Source organism: Melozone crissalis, unplaced genomic scaffold, assembly GCF_028551555.1.
Source record: "Melozone crissalis strain CALT ecotype California unplaced genomic scaffold, PUWL_Pcris_2 ptg000006l_1, whole genome shotgun sequence".
NCBI classification, from domain to species: domain Eukaryota; kingdom Metazoa; phylum Chordata; class Aves; order Passeriformes; family Passerellidae; genus Melozone; species Melozone crissalis.
The window spans coordinates 6,714,721-6,736,728 of NW_026535784.1; the positions used below are offsets into that span (position 1 = coordinate 6,714,721).

At 37.9% G+C, this 22,008-nt stretch overlaps 1 protein-coding gene across 6 annotated transcripts in view; it reads left to right on the top strand.

Annotated features, from left to right (window-relative positions):
• KCNIP4 (potassium voltage-gated channel interacting protein 4) overlaps positions 1-22,008 on the top strand; it is a 389,782-nt gene that overhangs the window by 207,054 nt on the left and 160,720 nt on the right. The window contains exon 1 of one of the 6 annotated variants that reach the window (XM_054295933.1): positions 7,717-7,840. The exons of the other annotated variants lie outside the window; for them this stretch is intronic. Coding sequence (XP_054151908.1) covers positions 7,741-7,840 — 100 coding nt within the window. The 5' untranslated portion in view covers positions 7,717-7,740. Of the gene's footprint in view, positions 1-7,716; positions 7,841-22,008 lie in introns of those variants that run through there. 6 annotated transcript variants of the gene reach the window in all.

The window sequence follows — 22,008 nt, forward strand, 5'->3', positions numbered from 1 at the left end:
CAGATTTATACATGGTAGAGATCTGCAGGAAAGAAAGTTAAAGACTCTCAAATTGTTAGTAAGAAACTTGTTGGGCTCCTTCATAGTGCTCCAAGTAGGTAATAGGGCAGAACTGGAAACTGAGTGTCTGTCAGCTTGCCTTATTTCTTTAATATATGATGGTTGGCTTTGTATAACCAGTCTGAGAAACAAACAAACAAAAAGAACTTGCCACTCTTTTGTTCTGTTATTTGTCTCAATAAAAACTTCTGGGCAAAGTAGGAGATTGCTCTTTGGACTAACAGCACTCTAGGGTTTCAGTAAAGGCTGAAGGGTTCTATAGACATCAGATTTATATAGAAATCTTTCAGATTTCCCTAGCTTGTTGGTTCTGTCTTGTTTTGTGGTTATCTGGGTTTTTAAAAGCAGAACTATGAAAAATGCTGTCTTTCTCCACACTCTCAAGTTGTTTTCCACAGGCATATGAGCCAGGCTTTCCTGGGACTTTTACTGTTGATTGGCATAAGTCTCTTGTTGTCTGCAGTGAGCTGCTAATGAACCAGCAAGGGATTAGGAGGAAAAGCCTGGAGAACATCCACATGCTGCATCAGCTGAACTGGAGGAACTCTTCTGTCAGTCTCTTTATTTAAGTCTACACATACATTTCCTAATCATATTTGTGATAAAGTCAACTCAGTGCAATGTTCACAGCTAAAGTCTGCAGAAAGCCTGACAGTTTTCCAATAATCTGTAGCAAAAGAGGTAGCAAACCACAGAATTTATTTCTAATTATTAATGATATTTCTAATTATTTAAGATGTGTCTTCTCCCTTTGCTATCTGGATGAAAATTTTACTACATTTTCTCATTAATTTCTCACCCCCTTTCCATACCTGTGGCTTCAAAAATGTCAGCATCCACATGCAGTTTTAATAATATTTCAGAAAGTTAAGGGGCTGTATTAAATACAGAAACATTTCTTAGGAATTGGGTCTAACTTATGAATAAGTATGGCTAAAATGACTACTTGGGTGAATTAACAGTTCAGTATTCTCTAAAAGTCAACAGTGAGTAGCTATGGCAGTAGTATATTAAGACTGGCCTTGAAGGTGACAGCAGATATTTTGCATGTGATGAAGTGGATCCACTAGAAATGCAAAGGGAAGACTGAAATTGTTGGAGTGGTAAGCAAGAAAGACCAATTTTGTGGCAGTATCCTAAGTGGATAAAGAGGAGCAAGCCAGCACTGGACAAAGACAGGAAAGAGGAGGTCACAATAGCTGAGGAGCAAACCCATGAAGCCTGCATTAAAGATTTAGTTCTAGGCAGGGAAGAAACACTGAATCTTAGAGCTGTTTCTCTGAAGGCATTAAATATACATGAGATTTTTAGTAGAAAGGGGGTAATGAGTAAGAGGTGACACCCAGGTTACAAGACTGCAGGACTGACATGTCTAGGAATGTTTCAATGAAACCACTTGTGTCATGAGTGTTAACTCACACACTTATGCCTTGGCAGAACAGCACCATGTCTGAATGCACTGCAGGTGTGGGTCATCTGTACCAACTGGCCTGATGAACCTTGGTGAAATAACCTGCTGGAAGCCTGCTGCCACCTGGGCAGCCATCCCACAGCTGTGAGTGGCACCTTGTGGCCCTGTGTTATTCAGAGAAATCAAATCAAGTCTCATAAAGCACCATGGCTTGACATGCTGTGACTATCTCAAAAATCAAAATTAAGGTGCTCACATTAGTTCTTTGTTGTTGACGATGCATCAGAGTCTTACAAATGACAATTGGTAACTCTCCTGCCATTCTATGTGACTTTGGAAATCTAGGAATTTTTCTGTAGTTTGGAGATGATCAGTATGTTCCCTCAAGTGCAAACACTTGAAGAAAAAAATTCCTTGTTAATAAAGAAGTAGCACAAACAAATCACAAGAAACAGTTGAACTGCAGCTGTGGAATTACATCAGCCAAGTATTTTTCATCTTCAGTTTCCACAGACAGCTTTAAAATACAGTTGTCTGACATTTTTAAGGCATTGAAAATTTCTGAAGGTTTTTTTATTATTATTATTTTTAATGAGGTTTAAACCCCTGCAGCAAAGATGGAGTTATCAGAATGATATGTGATGAGAAAATTTCTGTCTTCTAATGACATTGTTCATGGTCACAGTGAGTGTGATAGTTTTCAGAAATATGCACTACCAGATTCAGAAGCCATATTTTCACTGCATGGAAAAGGATAAACTTGAAACATAATTCCATATTAAGGGCTCCAGAATACCCACATAATACTCAGAAAGTTATAAACAATAAGTGATGTATTGACAGATTTTGTGCTGCTTCTGACATTTATAGCAACCCAAAACTGGAGTGGTGTTATGATATTATCCAGATCTTCTGGTATACTTTTCAGCTGGAACTACATCATCTAAAGATGTTTTCTGTTAGTCGTTGAAAAGCCTGCTTATGAGTAATCGCTGTGCACAATTTTTTCTATTTCAATCAATCCTGTAAAAGCACAGGATTTATGTATTGCCATCTAACTATGCACCCAGTGTGAAGAGACAGAACTTCTGCTTCATGACTACATCATGCCCTGCCCTGCTCACACCATGGGAGACAGTTTGCATGAGACACAACCTCCATGCCAGCCCTGGATTATTGCTGCCTGCTGCCATGGGTCTGAACTGCTGCTTTAGGGGCAGAATCAGTAACTTGGCTTCCTGTGTGGGACAGGGGAGCATCTTCTGACATGACATAAGCATCTTCTGGCATGACATAAGCATCACCAAGACTCAACTGTGGCAGCTCCTTGCATTGTGACAGCTGAAAAACATTGGACACAGTTCAGGTTGTAAACTTAGATAAAAGTTGTGAAAAGGTAGAAATAAGGCACTGTGATATCAGAATGCTGCGATCTTTTTTTACCTGTGTTTAATCTGGGTAAACTATGGAAGTCATGCTGGCTTAATGCCTATAGGGGAAGTTGCAGTGTTGGCCCTTATCAGAGTTAACATTTAGAGTGGCTGAATACATCATAACATTTTGTCACTTTTTTCAGATTCATTAAATAATTGCTAAGAAAAAGCGTTAAATTAAAAGAGACAAGTTTGCACCTTATTTCTGGTTTTCTCAGTGATTTGATGAGCTGGAAGACTTACTAGGTTTTATTTATTTATTTTTAAAAAATAATGTCTTAGTTCATTCTCTTAATTTATATTGCTAGTAGTAAATTTAAAAGTGGAGAAAAAGGGAGACTACAGTGTAATAACAGCTAGCTGCTAAGATAATAAATTATTTGAATTTATGATACATTAAGATTTTGTGGTCCATTTTCTTCTTTGGAAAGAAAGAGTGCATTTTTTCCTTTTATGATTAAAAAAACTATGATCTTCTTTTAAATATCTGCATGGAATACATATTTTAATGATTCTATTGGATGTTGGAATATTTCTTCAAAGATGTTCTTATTAAAATAGGCAAAAATATTATCAATCTTTATAATAAGTTGGAGAGACATTGCAATCATTAGATTGCTCTGGCTTTACATCATGATTTTTACTGTTAAAAGAAAGTATTATTTAAGTTTTCTCTGATCAAAATCAAGAAATTGTGTCCTCTATTACAGGTTTTGTTCTCAGACTTCATATGGGGCATGTGAGACCCACTGGTATTCCATTTCATTTTTCTCTTGCAGTGCATTGACTTCTGCACCCAGCTCTGCCAATTAACTCTATCATTAACTTTCCCCCACTAATGATGGCCTTTCCCAAATTTGGTATTTCACATGTGCAGCACCCACTGCTTTATCCAAGGCCATCAAGTTTAGCTCTGATCACTAATCTTTTATGTTTTAAACAAAATCCAATAGACTTTGATTTCTGCAGGTCAGATTCCCATAAACTATTTTGAGAGGAGGTGAGGAATATCAGAGGTTAGTGATTGTCCTCCAGAAAACCAGGATGAAAATCTGGGAGTGGCTTACCAGCATCCAAATGAACATAAGAGTGTAAGAAAATGAAGTATAAGGAAGAAATATAACCATTACTGGGACTCCATCTGCAGACCAACTCATAATTTTCAGTCTGAATGGATTGGTTCTTTTTTTAACATTAACATTTCATGATATATAGCATTAAGCAATAGCAGTTAATGGTATTGAGGATCTTAGTCATGGTAAAGTAAATGGAGTCATTGTGTTGTGGTTTACAGCTCCATCACAAGATGAGAAGTGACTATTTAGATATGTTCCTAGCTGAAAATATAAGCAATGACTTCAATTTAATATATTTACCCTCACAGTAAAATATAATGCTGCAAAATGCTTTGATGAAAAGGAGACAGCATTTATAATACTTTAAGACTGAAACCTTTAATTTGCAATTACACATAAGAAAAACAAGCTTTCATGCCCTTGTGTAAAAAAACCTATACAGCATGTAATTTATGACTTAATAACTTTCCTCCCATTCCTATTTCTTGCATTCCTACTAGAACACTAATTCTACAATACATTAAAGCTTTTGTAGTTAGGCAAGAGAAAAAATAGGATGTCAATACTTTCAATTGTTAGCTTCATTCTTCCTGTCATGTTTAGATAGAACTGTAGAGGTAAATGAAGATCACCTTTTTTTTGGTCTTCATGGAGAGCAAAGAATAAAACAATACACCACATCACTGTTTTTGGCAAGGTACTTGGAGAGACAAATAATGTCAAGCAGTTTGTAACCCTACCTGTCATTGAGTCAGGTCCATTTTTAAGCAAGTAAGAAGGTGAAGGTGAGAGACAGATCTGTGCTGTTTGTATTCCTATAGGAGAAATATCGTAAGGTTTTATAAAAACCTTTTGTTTTTCTCAAAAGCAATGACTTAATGAGTGAAGATGTATTAAACTGCACATTAGATTACCTACAGTCATATCAAAATGGAGGGAAAAAAGGCATTATCATGGCTGGTTCACAGCACTTGAGAAACAGAAGTTTAGTCACAGCTTTCTTGCAAAAACCTTGCCTTCCCTGGAGATTATCATTCTTACTGTGCTTTGGCATCTACCTGTAAAACTAATTCTTCATTTCTCTTCTGTTTCTTGGAAGAAGAGTCATAATTGGCCATAGGTTCAGTACACCTCCACCTCTGGGAAACCTCTTCAGTTTGCTGATCTGAGGAGGCAGATCCATGACACTTTGTGTGTTTGTGCAGTCACTGCCAGCCATGGGGTCCCAGTTTGCAGGGCAATGGCAGCTGCCAGCTTTGCAGCACTGCCACCACAAGCTCTGCTTTCCACTTTTTTGCTTTCAGCCCTAAGTGGAACTGCCACGAAAGTACCTTTAAAAAAGTCCTTTAAAAAGTGTTTTCATTTTTAAATTTTCAGCAGACCAATATTACCAAAGCTATTAATGAAAAGGAGTGTGTCCTTTCAGGTGATGAAGTTGCACATACCCAAACACAAGCTGTATCCCTTTGGGTGAAGGCATACAAGACTGCAGATTTTGTGTTCCTGATGCTGATAATCTATTTTAGTTCAACACTGAAGGAAAGTTGGACCTACTTTCCTTACAGCTATTGATAAGATGGCTTAGAGGGAGAAGACATTTTGCCTTGTTTGGAACAAAGTTTGAATGAGGAAAAAAACCCAAAAAACAACATAAGGAGAAAGTTTGCAGCAAGTAAAAGCAAAGATTCCCAATGAAAATCTGCCTGCAGAACTGAAATATTCAGGATGGAGTGCTGAAACATAGATTTTCTGACAGAAAAAATTTAACCAGCTTTAAGGAGCCAAATCCTGAGTAAAAATCATAGAATAGTGAACATTATGCTGTAAGGCTTTATCTATCCACTGTACAAAAAAAGGTACCTATAATCTATCTGTTAGTGCCATTACTCTCAGTTCATTCCACTGTTTTCGGTAATGACAACACCCATTATAATGCAAGTATACCCGGGGGACGTAGAACTTTCTGCCAGTTCTCACATAACACAATGATTTTTTTTTTTTTTAATCTTATCTAAGGAAAGAAAGAAAATCGAGCCCTTGGCAGTAATGTATTTCAACCATGAGGGGGACAGTGCTCTACCAGACAGGATTAAATTAGTTGCAATTGTTCCCCTGCTCATTTTTTGCTGCAATAGAGGTACTGTTTTTCTGTTGTAAATTTCTTCTTAGATGCTAAATTTTGAAGGGATTTAAAGAGTAAATCCTTAACTATGAATACACTGCATGGGACAATGCCAGTACTGCAGACTGTTGCAGGTAGGCCAGTGGCTGTTAGTGGTTAAAGCTACCGGTTAAGTCCTGAGGTCAGCATTCCTGTATTTCACCAGGAATGTTTTCCATGGAAAAGACTTTGTTCTGAAAATCTTACTGAAGTGAGACACAATAAAAAAAATGAGCTTGCTTCTACTTTTTCTTGCCCCATCCCTGGAAATGTCCACAGCCAGGTTGGATGGAGCTTTGAACAATCTAGTCTGGTGGTAGGTGTTCCCTTGCTTGGGGTGAGGAGACTGGAACTAGATGATCTTTAAGGTCCCTTCCAAACTAAACCATTCTGTGGCTCAGACTATGATTCTTTTTTTGTATTTTCAATTATTTTTTCCAAATCAGCCCACAGAATAAGTCCTAAAGAATCTGAGACAGCTCTTTTTTTTGCCTATAATTACAACTCCCCCCCAGCAAACCAAGAAAAAAATGATTCCTAGCTTGATGGTACATATACAGTGTTGTGTATTACTTGCCACATGCAACAGGTGGAATGTTAATGTAGCGAGGCAGCTGTTTTACCGGGAGTAACTAACGGAGAACTTGGCAAGCGCCGCACCGACACATCCTCGGGCTGGAGCCGGCCACAGCCGGGAGCGGCGATGGGGCTCGTGCCCCGGCTGCCCGTCCCGCCCCTTCAGGGCCGCCGGTGCCACTCGAGCCCTCCAGCGCCGGGGCAGCTCCGCGGGGCTGTGCCCGTGCCCGGGGCTGTGTCCAGGGCTGTGCCTGTGCCCGGGGCTGTGCCCGTGCCCGGGGCTGTGTCCAGGGCTGTGCCCTTGTCCGTGCCCGTGCCAGGGGCTGTGTCCGTGTCATTGTCCGGGGCTGTGCCCGTGCCCATGTCAGTGCCCGCGGCTGTGTCTGTGTCATTGTCCGGGGCTGTGCCCGCGGCCGTGCCCGTACCTGGAGCTGCGCCCGTGCCCGGGGCTGTGTCTGTGTCCGTGCCCGGGGCTGTGCCCATGCCCTTGTCATTGTTCGGAGCTGTGCCCATGCCCGTGTCCGTGCCCGTGTCAGTGTCCGGGGCATTGCCCATGCCCGTGTCCGTGCCAGTGTCCGTGTCCGTGTCCGTGTCCTTGCCCGTGTCCGTGTCCTTGCCCGTGTCCGTGTCCGTGTCCGTGTCCGTGCCCGGCGCTCCCCGCGTTGCCGCGGCAACCTCTCGGTGCCCGCCGCTGGCTCCGCCGCCAGCCCGGGAGCGGCTCCCCCCGCCGGCAGCAGCGCCGGCCTCTCCCGGGCCCTCTCCCGGGTGTGTCCCGCCGGCCGGCCCCGCTGCCCGCATGGCCGTGCCGAGCCGGGCCGAGCCGAGCCGGGCAGTGCCGGCAGGCCGGAGCTGAGCCGCCCGCCTCTCCGCTGGGGCAGCGGGATGTGCTCCCTGGCGCTCCCCTCCCACTCGCCCCCTTCCCTCGCAGGAGCCTTCCGCGCCTAGTTTAATGGCTTTGCAAAGAAAGCCGGTCAGAAGAACACTTTCCTCAGTGGCGGTGGTCAGACCATGACCTAACTCACCATGAACTTGGAAGGACTTGAAATGATAGCGGTGTTGATCGTGATTGTGCTCTTTGTAAAAGTGTTGGAACAGTTTGGGCTGATTGAAGCAGGTTTAGAAGGTAAGGGAGTGCTTTTCGGTGGCTCGTCATTTTTCTGTTTTGGTTATTCTCTTGCAGCGAGGCACCTGTGAACTGATGTAAGGCACTACCCGAATCACCTCCAGAGCGACGTGCGCATCACTGGCTGTCTGTTGTGGATGTTGGTTGTGCTGGTTTAAAATTTTGTAGGAGAAATAAACTGGTGTCCAGGAAACTGCCAGTATGAACTTAGGGGTTAAAGTCTGAATCTCTTATTCTTGTTTTAAATCTGTGCGTTTAAAGTAGTGGAGGGTAAAGCAGGTTTTAGTATGATTACAGGCAATCATGTTGCATTCAAATTGTCTTGCAATCAAAGTTGTTTTGTAATGTGTTCACGTTAACAACATCTCTACTAGAATTGTTATAAGATCAAGATACATCTTTTATAGCATTTAAAAACCTGTTGAATGTTTAATTTACTGTTAACATTTTAAACTGTGCTTGAGAAAGAGCTACAATCCTCAGATACAAACTAAGCAACTTGAACATTCACTAAGGGCAATCATGTGCAAATTTTATTGTTTGATGCTTTGTTTTTCTTAGACAGATCCCCTCCTCTATTAGCAATATTGTTTCTTTATAAAACAGTAAAAATTAAAACCAAGAAGACTACTTTATTTTACATGTGCTTTTTACCTGTGGAATAGTGGAATATTTATTATTTTTACCTTATTTCTAAGACAGCTCTTATTTATACCATATGAAGAGTTCGACCAAAAAACCACCGCTTGCAGCATGGCTGATAATGCAATGACAATCATTACATCCTAGTGTTTTATTAGTTTACAGTCTGAAGTGGTCTGTTTCTCAACTGTTGAAAGAATATTGTATTCTCAAATCTTCCTGAAGGCTGGCATTTGAATACAGTGTAGATAGATTCACCTGTGAAAAGAACAACTTTGTTGACTAATTATGGTTTCATAACAAAAAATATGGTTTAAGGAAATAAGCAAAATTTTCCTCTATGAAAACATCTAAAGTAGTCCTTTCCTGTTTATGTAACCCTTTCAAGAAACACAGTCTTCCTTTCAAGTAATTTTAAATAAGGAAGTTACAGCTGGTTCTCTCTCTGTGTTGCTGTCTTGCATGGACTTGCTAGAATCTTGTTACAGAATCTTAAAGCCCTGCAGACATCAAGTGCATTTTTATAAAGATTTTGTGTTTGTGTTCAAGTACATTATATCCAGTTTAAATAACAACACAGAGATTGCCTTAAATATATGGACTTTTTATTTCTTTTTTTTTTTCTGAGTTCAGTTTAAATATAAATACTAATTAACATGATAAATGTTATCATAAAAGTTATTTTCAGCATTAGAGGCTGCAAAGAATGAGGGGGGGGAGGAGGGGGGAAGAGATTTATATTTACATTTTAGGTTGTTTGGCATGCTTGGGTGTGCTCTGTCGAGTATGATTGCCACATCTGTTTGGGTCCCCTCATAAAATACATATTTTGATTGTTGTCTCTACCTGTTGCTGTGGCTGGAGAAGCTGATAATGGAAAGACAATTCAAAATATGGGGAAGATGTCTGAAGGTGGTTGTATTAGTTCTGTAAGAAAAAATTCAGTTTTGCCTGCCTCACTGGCCAGAAGTCTGGGATTCTGTGTGTGAACAGAGTCTGAAAGTTTCTTCCTACCTAGTGCAGGACAGGTTTCCAGCATGCCAGCTAGAGGAAACCACTGGAAGACATATGTGCCCCATTCCTGTGTGATGTTCTACTTCTGTGAATGACATAGAAGGCAGGTTACACGAGAATCAAGTAACAGGTATAAATAATGGTGTGTGTCAATGGGCGTTAGCTAAATTTCACAGACTGAAGATTTTTTTTCCTCTTAGTTCAGGACCAGTGCAGATTTATTCCCCATTTTTTTCCTTAAACTTGTGATTTAAAAATCTGTACTGATTACAATAGGAAAAAAGGAAGATTTGTACACTTTTACGAGAGAATTGAAGAACTTTTCAATATGTTAATAAGCATCAAGGCTATTAATTTCCACTCTTGAAGGGAAAGTATATACATTGTAAAATTGTGCAAATATTAGAGCAGTTTTTAAATAGAATGTTAAAAAAACCCAAGTATAGTCAGACTTTCTGAAAACCAGTGAGGAAGTTGGTCTCAGCTTTCTGAAAATATTGGGGTTTATAAAGACATTTGTAGATTTTCTGAGTTTGGGTAGGTTATATCCTTTCTTTCTTTTTCCTTCTGAAGCTTTGGTAGAGACTGAGGCGTCATAGTCCTGTTGTGTCCCTGTCATGGTAACAAAAGCTTGAAGATAACTTACATCACACTGAATTGTCATAATTCTGAACTTTGTGAAATTTTGTGAATTGAGAAGAATCTAATGATGTAGAATTGAGAAGTCTTGATGTAAATTGAGAAGTCTAATGATGTAAATCAAGAACACTCCATTCACTGTCATAATAACAAGTGTAAGAAATAGTCTGCTTCCTTCAGACTCTGCAATGCAAATTTTATCATAATAATAGTATGCAATTATTTTCATTTTCTTGAAAATAATGAAGTATTTTCAGAGTAAATGTTATATATACTTCCTTATATTTCTGCTGCAGTCTCTCAGATAACAGCATGCTTTCTGTGGTTTTGTCCAATTGCCTTCGACTGCTGAGTGATTCTGTTGTTGTAGAAGAAGTATTTTCAAATAGATGTTTTTAATATTGTATGACAGCTCTAAAAGTGATAAGTAGCAGAACGGATTTATACACTTTAGTAGGTTGTGGGTTCCAGAGACTTTATCTTTCAGTTAAATATTATTTTATGATGCATTACACCCACTTAGATTGCTGTATGCTTTCTGTGGTTTTGCCCAGTTGCCTTTAACTGCTGAGTGGCTTTACTGTTGTTATAGAAGTATTTTCAAATAGTTGTTTTGAATATTGTATAACAGCTCCTAAAGTGATGAGTAGCAGAATAGATTTATTCACTGTCATGGGCTGTGGATTGCATAGGTTTTGTCCCTAGGTTAAACATTAACTCTTCATGAATTAGGTCATGTTCTTCTTGATAAGCTTTATTGCTTTTTTAAAACAGTAATTTATTAGGTGTAAAGGGTAATGCATTGATACCTAATCAGGAAAGTTTGTTCCTAGATATACCTTAGTATCAATTTGAAGTTATTTCTTCTTGTAAGGCATGTTTTTTCCTAAAGTCATTCATAGAGTGAGATACAAGAACTGAGTAGCTATATGTACAAGAGGTTACCATCTTGAGATTATGCCATAGTCAGGATGTTGATTTATAGGATTTCATTATATTTTAGTACTTTTCTGAGAGGTACTTTGTGATCTTCATGTATAAGGATCACATGAACTTGGAGAAGAAATGGAAGAGGTTTTCTTTGTGAGTATCTTCCTTCTATGTCAGTTTCTCTGGGTAAAGTGTTAGGGATGGAGAGGTTGAGGCATCATGAAGTCAGCCCATTCCTGAGTTAAAATGGCTTTGCCCTCAAGTCTCTTGGAAAACCTGGATTGCTTTTCAAAACCTAAATAACTTATTAATGAAATAAACAGAAAAATAGACCCCTCTTCATCAAGGTATGCATTGAAACCTACACCAACCTCTGAATAAGGTTCAGAGAAGAAATCTAAATTAGATGACTGATCAAAAATATTTATATAGGAATACCTTGCTTTTTAGGAAATGCTCTAACTGCAGTTAGAACACCTAATAGAAAAGAATGGCATGGAAGTAGCCATATATATTACTGTAAAATGTGGGTTCCATATCTCTGTTATTGGCATCTATCTAAAATCCTTGTTTAGGAGTCCAGAGAGTGGCAGCAGTAGAACTTTGCGGCTAAAATTGTAATAATCGAGCTAAATTACTGAAACACTTGATTCCTCAAAAATATTGAACCAGCTTCTAATCCCATTTTAGTAGTCTTGGCTATTAACTACTTCCCATTCATCTGCTGGAAAAAAGAGCGAAACCACAGCCACATAGGTAGTTGCTTGTGATATTTATAACAATTTTTGATAAGGACAGTATATGACTGGAAATGAAGTGGGATTTGCTTGTGGTTGCTCTGAAACTACAACAGCCTCTGGAGCGGTTTTGCCGTCTAGGCTATGATCTGCTGGGAATGTCAGCATTTCCACAGTGATGTCCCTCCTCACAGTGTTCTTCCTGGATGGAAAAGGAGTAATACCTCAGAGTCACAGAATGGTTGGGTTGGAAGGGGCCTCTGGAGATGATCTAGTCCAAGCCCCTGCTAAAGCAGGTTCACATGGAGCAAGTTGCATGGGGTCACGTCCAGGCAGGCTTTGACCACTTCCAGTGAAGGAGACTCCATGAACTCTCTGAGCAGCTTGTTGCAGTGCTCTGTCAAGATTTTCCTTGATATTCATTTCAGAAGATTCATAATGACTAGCATTTCATCCAACAAATAGCGTGTAATAAACATAGGGGCTTTTGTGCCGTTTTTCTTTTCTTAAATCGGTCTGGATGTCAAAGAGAGTTATGCACAGGATTGTGAAGTATGGAAGCAAACATGGACCAATGTGAAATGATTAGGCAGAGCTGACAGTGGGAAAAAGACAAAAATATGATAGAAATTTTAATATTAATAATTTCAGGCATTTCTTAGAAGTAATCTGTTTGATTAAGTCTTCATAAATTCCAAGATAAATTGAATCAAAACAGTTGTTGGAACAACTCCTCATATGTGAATGAGTGAACAGTAGATAGAAATCTTTAATGCAGAACTCCAGTGATTTTTTTTCTTGATTGAATATGCAGCTCAAACAGCACTAGCAAGTCATTTGTAGACAGCACCATGTACTGTAGCTTGCTTGGAATTATGTGCATGTGAGCATCTGACCAGGTTGTGCATCCTGTGTGACTGGTCAGCAAGCCCCTACTGGGCAGAATGAATAAGAGAAAAGCTCTTCCCATTTTTCATACTAAAAGCTTCAACTTCAACTGTATACAGTCTTGGAAAAATGATAAATAGTTAAGAAAAGCAGCTTGGTAGCCATGAGAATTTGTAATAGGTGCCTTCAGCTGTTGGATGCCAGCTTCAAGCCCTCTGTCATGTCTGACTCATCTTCTGAAGGCTTCTGGTCCATTGTTGCTGAAAACCCTGGTGTTCCCAGGTCAGTGTCTGCTGAAGAGTGTTTGTTCTCAACACTGACTGTCACACTCAATAATAATGTGAGTGTCTAGTGCTTTACATCTACAGAGACCAAAGCAGACAAATAATGTAATTGAAGGGTTGCCGAAGAAATAGATGGATGGAGTCCTACACTCTGAGTTACCAATACAATGCTTTTTTGCAAACTTAGTATTTTATAATTAACATTTTAAAATGAAGTATTGGTTTCCTAATGGGAAAATGGGAATTTTAAATGAGCCAATTCATTTGGTTATTTCACTTTTTTTCAATATGTTCACTCTTATTCTCACATTTATAAGTAATGTAGATACTATACCACAGAAAAAAAAGTGAGGTTTTAATTAAAGCTTCTTTCCTTATTGCAGGGTTGCAACATTTTGACTATCTAATGCATCTTCCTACAGAATTCCTAATTTTTTATTATGTGTTTCTGGCTGGTTTTACCTTCAGTAATCTTCACTCAAAATATTCCTCAGCTTTAGAATGTCAGTCTTTTTGGCATATAAATAATTGTATTTCTTCTTAAGGTTTAGAGAAGTTCTTGTGTTTTAGCCATTGTTATTTTGTTTATTATTTTTATAGCAGAGTTCTTCCTTTAGTTGTCTGACCTATTTCTCTGGTGATTAATTGTTCAGCACCTGATAAAAAGTTCAGTTCAGCCAGACTGAATGCTGCCTAGATCTAATGAGGCAGATGATTTAATCTGGCACAACAACTCTGTTTTTTCCTTTCTGCAGTCATTTTTCCCAGAGGTATCTCTAGAGGTATGTGGTTCTCTAAGCACGTTTTCTTTATTGGATTGATAGTCAAAAAAATGCTCTTCTCTAAACAGACAACATTTCAATCATCCAAAGTGGACTACAAGAGCTATTTTCTTATTGCTGATGATTTGAGATAATGAAAGAAAAGGAGAGGACATCAGATAAATACATGCTTATTAATCAGATATTTATTTATCAGTGGCTGTATCAGTTATTGTAGGGAATACTGTCTAATTTTACACAAAAGAAATGTGACTATTAGTTTAACTCTCATTACTAAAACCAAATTCTAATACAGAAAATAAAGCAAACATCTGAAACAGAAAAGAAAAAGGGTTACCAGAGAAGTGAGTTTTGGTGAACATTGGGGACAATTCCTTTATTGGTCATAAGCATTACAATATTATGTCAGTAACGCTCACCAGCTGCTGTAGGTACATCAGATCAGACTTCTGTACATCCACAATTTGATCTATTCTTTTGGTACTAGAAGCTCATACTCAGCATTTTTTTCTAGCAGTGTCTCTACAAAGGGCTGGGGTGTCTATTGATATCCAGAAAAGACAGTTTCTGCTGGTGGGAAAAAAGTAATCTATATACAGCCACTTCTTGTCTGTGTCTGAGGAACTTTGAATAACAACAGAAGCAAGGTGCTGCCTGCATAAGCTTCTCTGATGGTGACATCCCATTCTTAACAGCTGCATCTGAAAAGCAGACAGAGATTTATCTTGTTTAGTGAACCTGATATTTCTGGAAAGCCAAAACTTCTTCAGATAATCCATAATATTCAAGTGCAGTGAGTATTATACCCCTTGGAGAATAAGACCATAGAAGAATGTAGTCTGTCCTCTTGGAAAGTAATCTATCATCTCAGTAAAGTCCTTGACTATTTTTTCATTAGAAAGAACTTTTTTTTTTTTCCATACTGAGTCAAATTTTATTTAGCCTGAGGATATACATGTTAAATTTTGAAATTATATTAACATGCCATCTGAGTTATCTCCTTTGAAGTCTGAGATTTAAATTTATGTTTGCAAGACAGTGAGAGTACCTTACTTTCAAATATCAAGTGTGCCACTGAACACTTAATAAGATCCCAGGGATAGGAGGTCCATCAGAGCTCTGCCTTACTTCACTTGTAACCTGCAGCTGATAATAAAAAGAATTATGCATAGTTTGATTTTTCTAATTTTTAATATGTTCAGACAAAAATTACTATGTTCATTAGGTATGTTTATTCAACCTCAATCTAAATTGCATTAGTTTGCCCCTTACTCAGCACAGACCTCAGAGTTCACATTCTGGCCAATTTTATGGCTAGATAAGTAGTCTGAGATGAATCAGGTTACCAGAACAAGAGTAATTATTCTCAGGAGTAAAAGGGTATAATGGAAGGCAGAATAGGATGCTGAAATTGTTGTTTTGCAAGTTGACAATTGAGATATGACAAAATGTAGTTCACTTGCTCACAATAAAAATTGAAGTAATAGTTCAGCAATAATGAAGAAGTCATTAAGACAGGAAGTACTCTCAATCAACTTGATTGCTGACCCATTCAGTGAGAACATGGCTCACCTTTGAGTCATTATTGCAAAAATTGTCATAATCTATTAAAAGTTATACTTTAAATGCTACTAATGTTTCTATTTCCTTCCTATCCATTATTTTACGGGATTATTATAATAAGCTCACTTTCTGAATGCTAGAATTTCTGGTCTAAGCCAAAAATTGTTAGACTTGAAACCTTGCTATTTAAAAGGTAAATCTCATAGTAAAAACCCTAAGGCTAAAGTAAGGCTAAAGATTAATCACAATATCCTTTGTAGATTGACTTAATCTGTGTTTAGGAACTTCACTTTTTTCTGACAGAAACTAAGTAAAGCTACTGTAGCGCTTGTACCATTTGTTTTCTAGATTCAAAGTAAGTTTTGTGGCTCTTTCTAAATCTTTTTCATTTTTTAATAATTTTCTTGGGGAATTGATATTCAGACTGAGGAGAGGACTCAAAATTGATCTCTGGCAGATCAGAGGTAAGACAATATCCCTGTCTTGCCCATACTTGAGATCCTACCATTAATATAGCTGAGCAATAATTAGCTCATCTAATACTTTTTTTTTGCAAAATAGAGATATTCACATCAATGATTCTACACAGAAATAAAGATATGAATAAAATTGTTTACATTTTTTTTTTGTTTTGATTTTGGTGGTTTTCTGGTGGTTTTTTGTGTTTTTTTGTTTTTTGATTTTTTCTTAGAAGAGCACATTAGAAAACTTTGGTAGGTTTTTTTTTTTACATTTGAAATAACCATACTAAAAATGTGACCTTCTGTTGTGAGGTCTGATATGGATTAATACAAGTGGACCATCTCCTGTGGTTTTATTATTCTTAAATTTGCCAACCATAAAAAAATAAACAACATGTTGGATTAAGAGTGAGACTTCAGAACTCTTCCATTTGGTTTGGGGTTATCAAACTAACATTTAGAAAACAATTATCTGTAGTTGTTTGCCTATATGAATATAGGTGAATATAAAGATGTATGCTGTTTTTCCATCTTTGGAAGATCCCACTTGCTCCCATTTAATCTTTTTTTTTGTTGTTGTTCCTTTCTAAAGATGCAGTAATCTGAGTATTTTCCTTCTGATTATAAACCTGCAGTATCACAACTCTTAGTTTGTAAAAAGAGATTTTGCAGTTAGGAAAAATGATAAAGTGGAACTTTCCATTCACAGATTTTTATTTTTCTAAGTCTCTGTAGTGAATATTTATTGAAGTGGTAAAGTACCAAGTTCAATACTGGTGTATTTTCTATATTCACTAACACTTTCAGACAGCTCTTTGTTGTGTGGTTGCATAGAATAAGGAGGTGTAGGATTGGAGTTCCAAGTACCATATTCAACAGTGTCAGTATCACTATTTGGATGAATACAAATTTCTTTTTTTTTTTCTTGTGAATGGAGAGATTTCTATTATAATTGAAGAACAATAATTCTTTAGTTATTTTGATACTAAGTGTTTTGCATTGTTTAAATATGATGGTCTCAGTAACCAAGTACAGGTTATTTGAACCCAGTTGAAGCTGTTTAGAGTCTTGACCTTAGCCTGTTTCTTGAAAGTGAGCTGTAATTGGCAAGTAATTCAAGTCCTTGAGCACTGCCCTTGCTGGGAAGATAAAAGGTGAAAAGCATCCCCCCTCATCCATCAGAGAGTTTGTCAGTTCCAGGCTTTTTCTCAAATAATCACTGAAGGGAATGATTACCTCGCTCCGAGTCCACCACCTGACCTGCTTTGGACTCATATATTTTTCAGCAGCAGACGTGGCTGTGAGGAGCCATCCTAGTGAATGGCACAATTCAACAGGTAGTGAATCAATCTCGTCTGCAGCTGTGTTTTCTAATGCCATACTTTTAAGGACAGATTACTGTTATTGAGTCCTTGTGCAGTATTTCTCTTTTTCAGTCCTGTGACATCTTGCTTTGAGGTTAAGGAGAGAGTGTGCAATATGCCACAGAAATGAAAGTGTATACTTTGGTATTTCTCCACACTGTGCTAGTTCTCTCTGGGGAAGATTCCCTAACCAGGAATTAGTTAATATTCCCGGTAGAAACCCAGAGGGAGGACTTCAAGAGGAAGCAGACATTTACAGCACACACTCTAAGGTGTTAAACAGCATCTATCTTGACCCTAAAGAGGACCAATATTTTATTTACACTATTTATTTTTATTAAGTGGTAGTTAATGGTTCATTTCTTGAAGAATGAATTTGTTTTAATAGATGAACTTCTTTTCTAACTTACAACATATGTTGTAATATAAATTTAGGAAATATGTTGTAATGTAAGTTTAGAAAATGCTTCCATTTTATGATGTGTCTGATTATTTGAGTGTTCCATATCTCCAAGCATCCCTCACCAGTGTCCTGGTAGTGTGACTCAGATGGAAGCAGTTAACAGTTTTCTGGTGAAGGGCAAAAGGAATTCTCTGTGTTAGTAATATTACTGTAATATTACTTCTGAGATCGCTTCATGAACTTTCCAACTGCTAGATGGCATCTTTCTTGGGACAGCTTTCAGATGCTGAAAGATCCTAAAACATTGAGGGATATCAGGATGGTAATGGCTTAGCTAATTTTATAGAGTCATAGAATCATTAAGGTTGGAGAAGACCTCCAAGGTTGTTGAGTCCAATCTTTGACTGAATACCACCATATCAACTAAAACAAAGTACTAAATGCCTCATCCAGTTGTTTTTTGAACAATACCAAAGATGATGACTCCACCACTTCTCTGGGCAGCCTGTTCCAATCCTTTCAGTGAGGAAATTCTTTCTTATGGTGTTGTAATGCAGCATATTCCAAGGTTATGCTCTATACCCTGCAGTGAATTTGTGTCCTGACAATCACTTAAAGAGGATGGAAGTTTGTTTAGCAGCAAATGAAAGGTACAAGTAAGCAAGTGAAAAGTTTTATTCCTCAAACGTGAAATTGTAGTTAAGCTTCAGCTAGAGATCTCTCAAGGTATAAGAAGCAGATGGATTTAGGGCCAAAGCTTACTAAATTACTGTCCAGTATTTATTAGCCTATGGCTCTCTCTTCAATGTGGCAATGACATTAAAAATATAGATAATGACATCCATAATCTGTTTGGGAATGCTCTTACCTGCATCCCAAATAGTTACATTTAGTGTAATAGCTTTGTATACTTCTGCTCAGAGCAACTAAGTAACTTGGAGATGAGATATGCCTTTGCAAATTCCAGACTCCTCTGAGCCTCCTTTGTGTTTTATTGTCTGGGGCATTATAAAGTTTTTTTGTTTATATCTGTCTTGATGTTCTTCCCATGCTTTCCTTTGAAATTCTAGTCCTATAGTATAAATCTTGATGGACTTTACCTTACATCACATCTGTACAGGCTGCACAACACTTGTGGAACATGACTTACCAGTTTTCAAATCCCGCAGTCCTCAATTCAATTCACATTGGCTACAGCAGATGTGGTTCAAGCACAAATCCTTTTCTAATACAGGGTTTAATTAATTTTATTCTGAGATGACCTCAAATGCTGTGGATTCATAGCCACAGTCTCATGAATATGATCACTGGACACCTTAGAGAGGTAATGGTCTTTTGTTTTCATGGCCATTTAAACTTGTGTTTACCTCTGACATTTATTTTGGGCAATGATTGCCAAGGATTTGGCAATAAGTGCTTAGTAACAGGGCTGTAGCCCACAGTTTGTCATCTGGGAGCTACTGTCTGTAGAACACACGCTGGTGATGGAGTGCATAGGCAGAACAGGTTTCCTTTTCACAGTCTGCTTGTCAGACTCAGCTGGAAAAAAGCATAACTTTCAAGCCATGCCAAGCAAGTATTAGGGAGGAGAGAATTTGAACTTAGTTGGGCTTTCAATGAGAAGAACAGTTGTACTCAAAACTAGTATTTGTGTCACTGTGAGAGCCATCTTGGCTGGGAGCCTGTCTCTGGCAATGGTGTACAGAGCTCAGACAAGCAGTGTTTGCTTGTCTTCCTAATTCTCCAGGCTTGTCTTAGGAATTGGTGCTACGTTTGCTGCCTTCCATTTGTTTGGCATGGGAAACATGCTATAGACAGTATGGATTTTCTAATATCATACTAGAGTTCCCACTACATTGTGAACTAAAGGGATATAATCCTTCTTGCTATAATCTGCTACTGTTCAGTTATTTATTGGTATAGTGCCTTTTTTACTGAGGTGCCATCTGAATTCAGACTGTGCTTGGCTAGAATATGCAATCTCCAACTCATCCTTTTTGAGTAGCTATTTCAGCATAGGATATTTTTTAACTTTCTTGATTCTGAATTATTGTAACTATTTGTAATCATGTTCTGTTTTAAATGTGCTATGTGTCCTTTTCCATCAGTACAAAGCAGCAGTGTGGTAATAAGAGGAAAGCATGGTGCTGATGTGGCAAACCAGATGTGGAGATGAAGCTGCCAAGATAATTCAGGCCATGAGGTCTCTGCTTTCCATTCCTCACCAATTCCTGTAGCTGTCCAGCAGCAGCACTGCGCTACAGAGTCAGCTCTGGCTGGCTACACCTGGCTAGCAAGTATCTTTTACTTTCATCTCTGGATTAGACCTTCGCTAGTTATATTTTTGGACAGTATTTTATAACAGCAGCAGCATTGCTATTAGTCACCAGTATTTACACTGGGATTAATTATTTTTTGTTAGACAGCTTGGAACTATTCTCCAAAGCAGAACTGGAGAGGAGTTTATAACTGCCCATGTTTTTCTGGTGTAGAAATGTAAGCAGTTCACATGTTGGCTTTTTGGAGTCTTTAGTAGATCATCTGGGACAGTGGGACTACAGCAGCTGTAATAGTCAATTATTTCTCATAGGAAGCAATTTTTTTTTTTTTATGGCGAAGTAAATAATGATAAATTTGTCCCCAAAAGAACTTGTATGAGCAAATTCTGACATTGTGGTTTCCCAACAATTTGTTGTGCACTATAACAGGACGGGCTATGCTTTTTGTATGTAACAGGCATATACATGGAAACTGGAAAACTTCCTCCTTTTTAAGGTTTTGATCTGATTGCAACCCCTTAGCTAGTTAGATATTGTCTTTAAAGATGTTCAAAGCCAGGGATTTGAATTAAACAATTTAATAGAGCAAAACTGGATCCTGGAAAGACTGTAGATGATGGTGGTCTTAGGAGCAGAAGATATCCAGCAGCTCTGATTTACTACCATCAACACAGGAAGTTAAGCCAGGACTTCCCCCAGAATTTCATGTACTCTAAATACCCTTTCTGACAAGCAAGTACATGTTCACTGAGGTTCTGTTCCTGGCAGTTCTATTTCAGGAAGAAGAAATGTATATGAAAATGTAAAAAGGCTACCAAAAATTTGGTGGAAATGATTATATCTTTGGAGTTACTAGTTTGTTTTCAGCCTTCAGCATTCCAGTTAAAATTTCAACACAAGTGACTGTCATTTAAAGCTAATGCAGTTTTCATAGATGTCGTAGTAAATTTTGACTGACTGAAATAAAAACTGGTAAGGGCTCCACTGTGTGGAGCAGTATTTTAACTCCAGGATATTTATATAGAGGTAATTTCTGAGTCTTTGCAAGAGAAAAGAGAGTTTTTTCCTTTTATGCCTTGCAAGGCATACATAATGGATAATAAAGAGATTGCTTTATAAAGGAAATTCCTTTAGAGCCTAACATGTAATTATCCATTACAAAAATTGAAATGCAATTGCTGGCCTGCACATGTCAATCTTCCTCTGTTGCCCAACAATCACATTTGGTTTTTAATAGCTAATTTTTGTCTGTCTTCTCTTGGCACAACCATTATATTTCTTGTCCCCATTATCTGATTTTGGGCTGTTTTTTTACCTTAAAGCACAGATAATTTTTTCAGCAGTTTAGTCTAAGTGAATATTAGCATTTTTATCATGTATTCAGCTTTATGAAGATTCAGCAAGCTTGTACAACAAAACAAGTTGTAGCGTGTCTCTTATTTTCATGGCCATTTAAACTGAAAAGACATCTCTGGCTTTCTAGACATTTTTTTCAGTTGCATTTATCATGCCACTTCCAAAAGCAGCTTCTAAAGTGCAGAACAGTTTTAGTTCTAAATAATACATTTATTCACATCTTCAGATAAATTGTATATTTTGGACTTACTGTACATAATTAAAACAGGCACAGCAATTCTTCTTTTTTAAGTGTATCTATTCTAGGTTGCAGAAAATGTCACTGTGTTCCCAGTGCCATTGATAGCACTGTTCTGAAGTTGGGAATTCATTCAGTATTTGTTCTTATCAACATGGAATGACTTTGCATAGCTGTGAACAGTATGGAGGAGGTAGAAAATCAGACATTTCATATCTTTAATTTTCTGTGACTAAATCCATATTTTCTAAGTAAAAAGCAAAGGCAAAATCCTTTGGTAAATTTAGCCTGATACTCAGTATATCATGGGATTATTTTCCCACTCTGCTTTAGCAGTGACTACGTTTAAAACTAAAAACAATATAACCAGTTTGAGATTGCATCCGAAAGGAGAAGAACACATGATTTAACATGACAACATGATATACTGAAAGGCAAAATGCATACTAGGAAAAATCATATTTTGGTAAGCACAAGTGTTTGTATTTGTCTTGTCTGAACTGAATAAAGTTAGAGAAGAAGAGACATGATGATATAAAAGAATTTTAGTAACAATCCCACAGTTTAAATGCACACCTGCTAATTCTT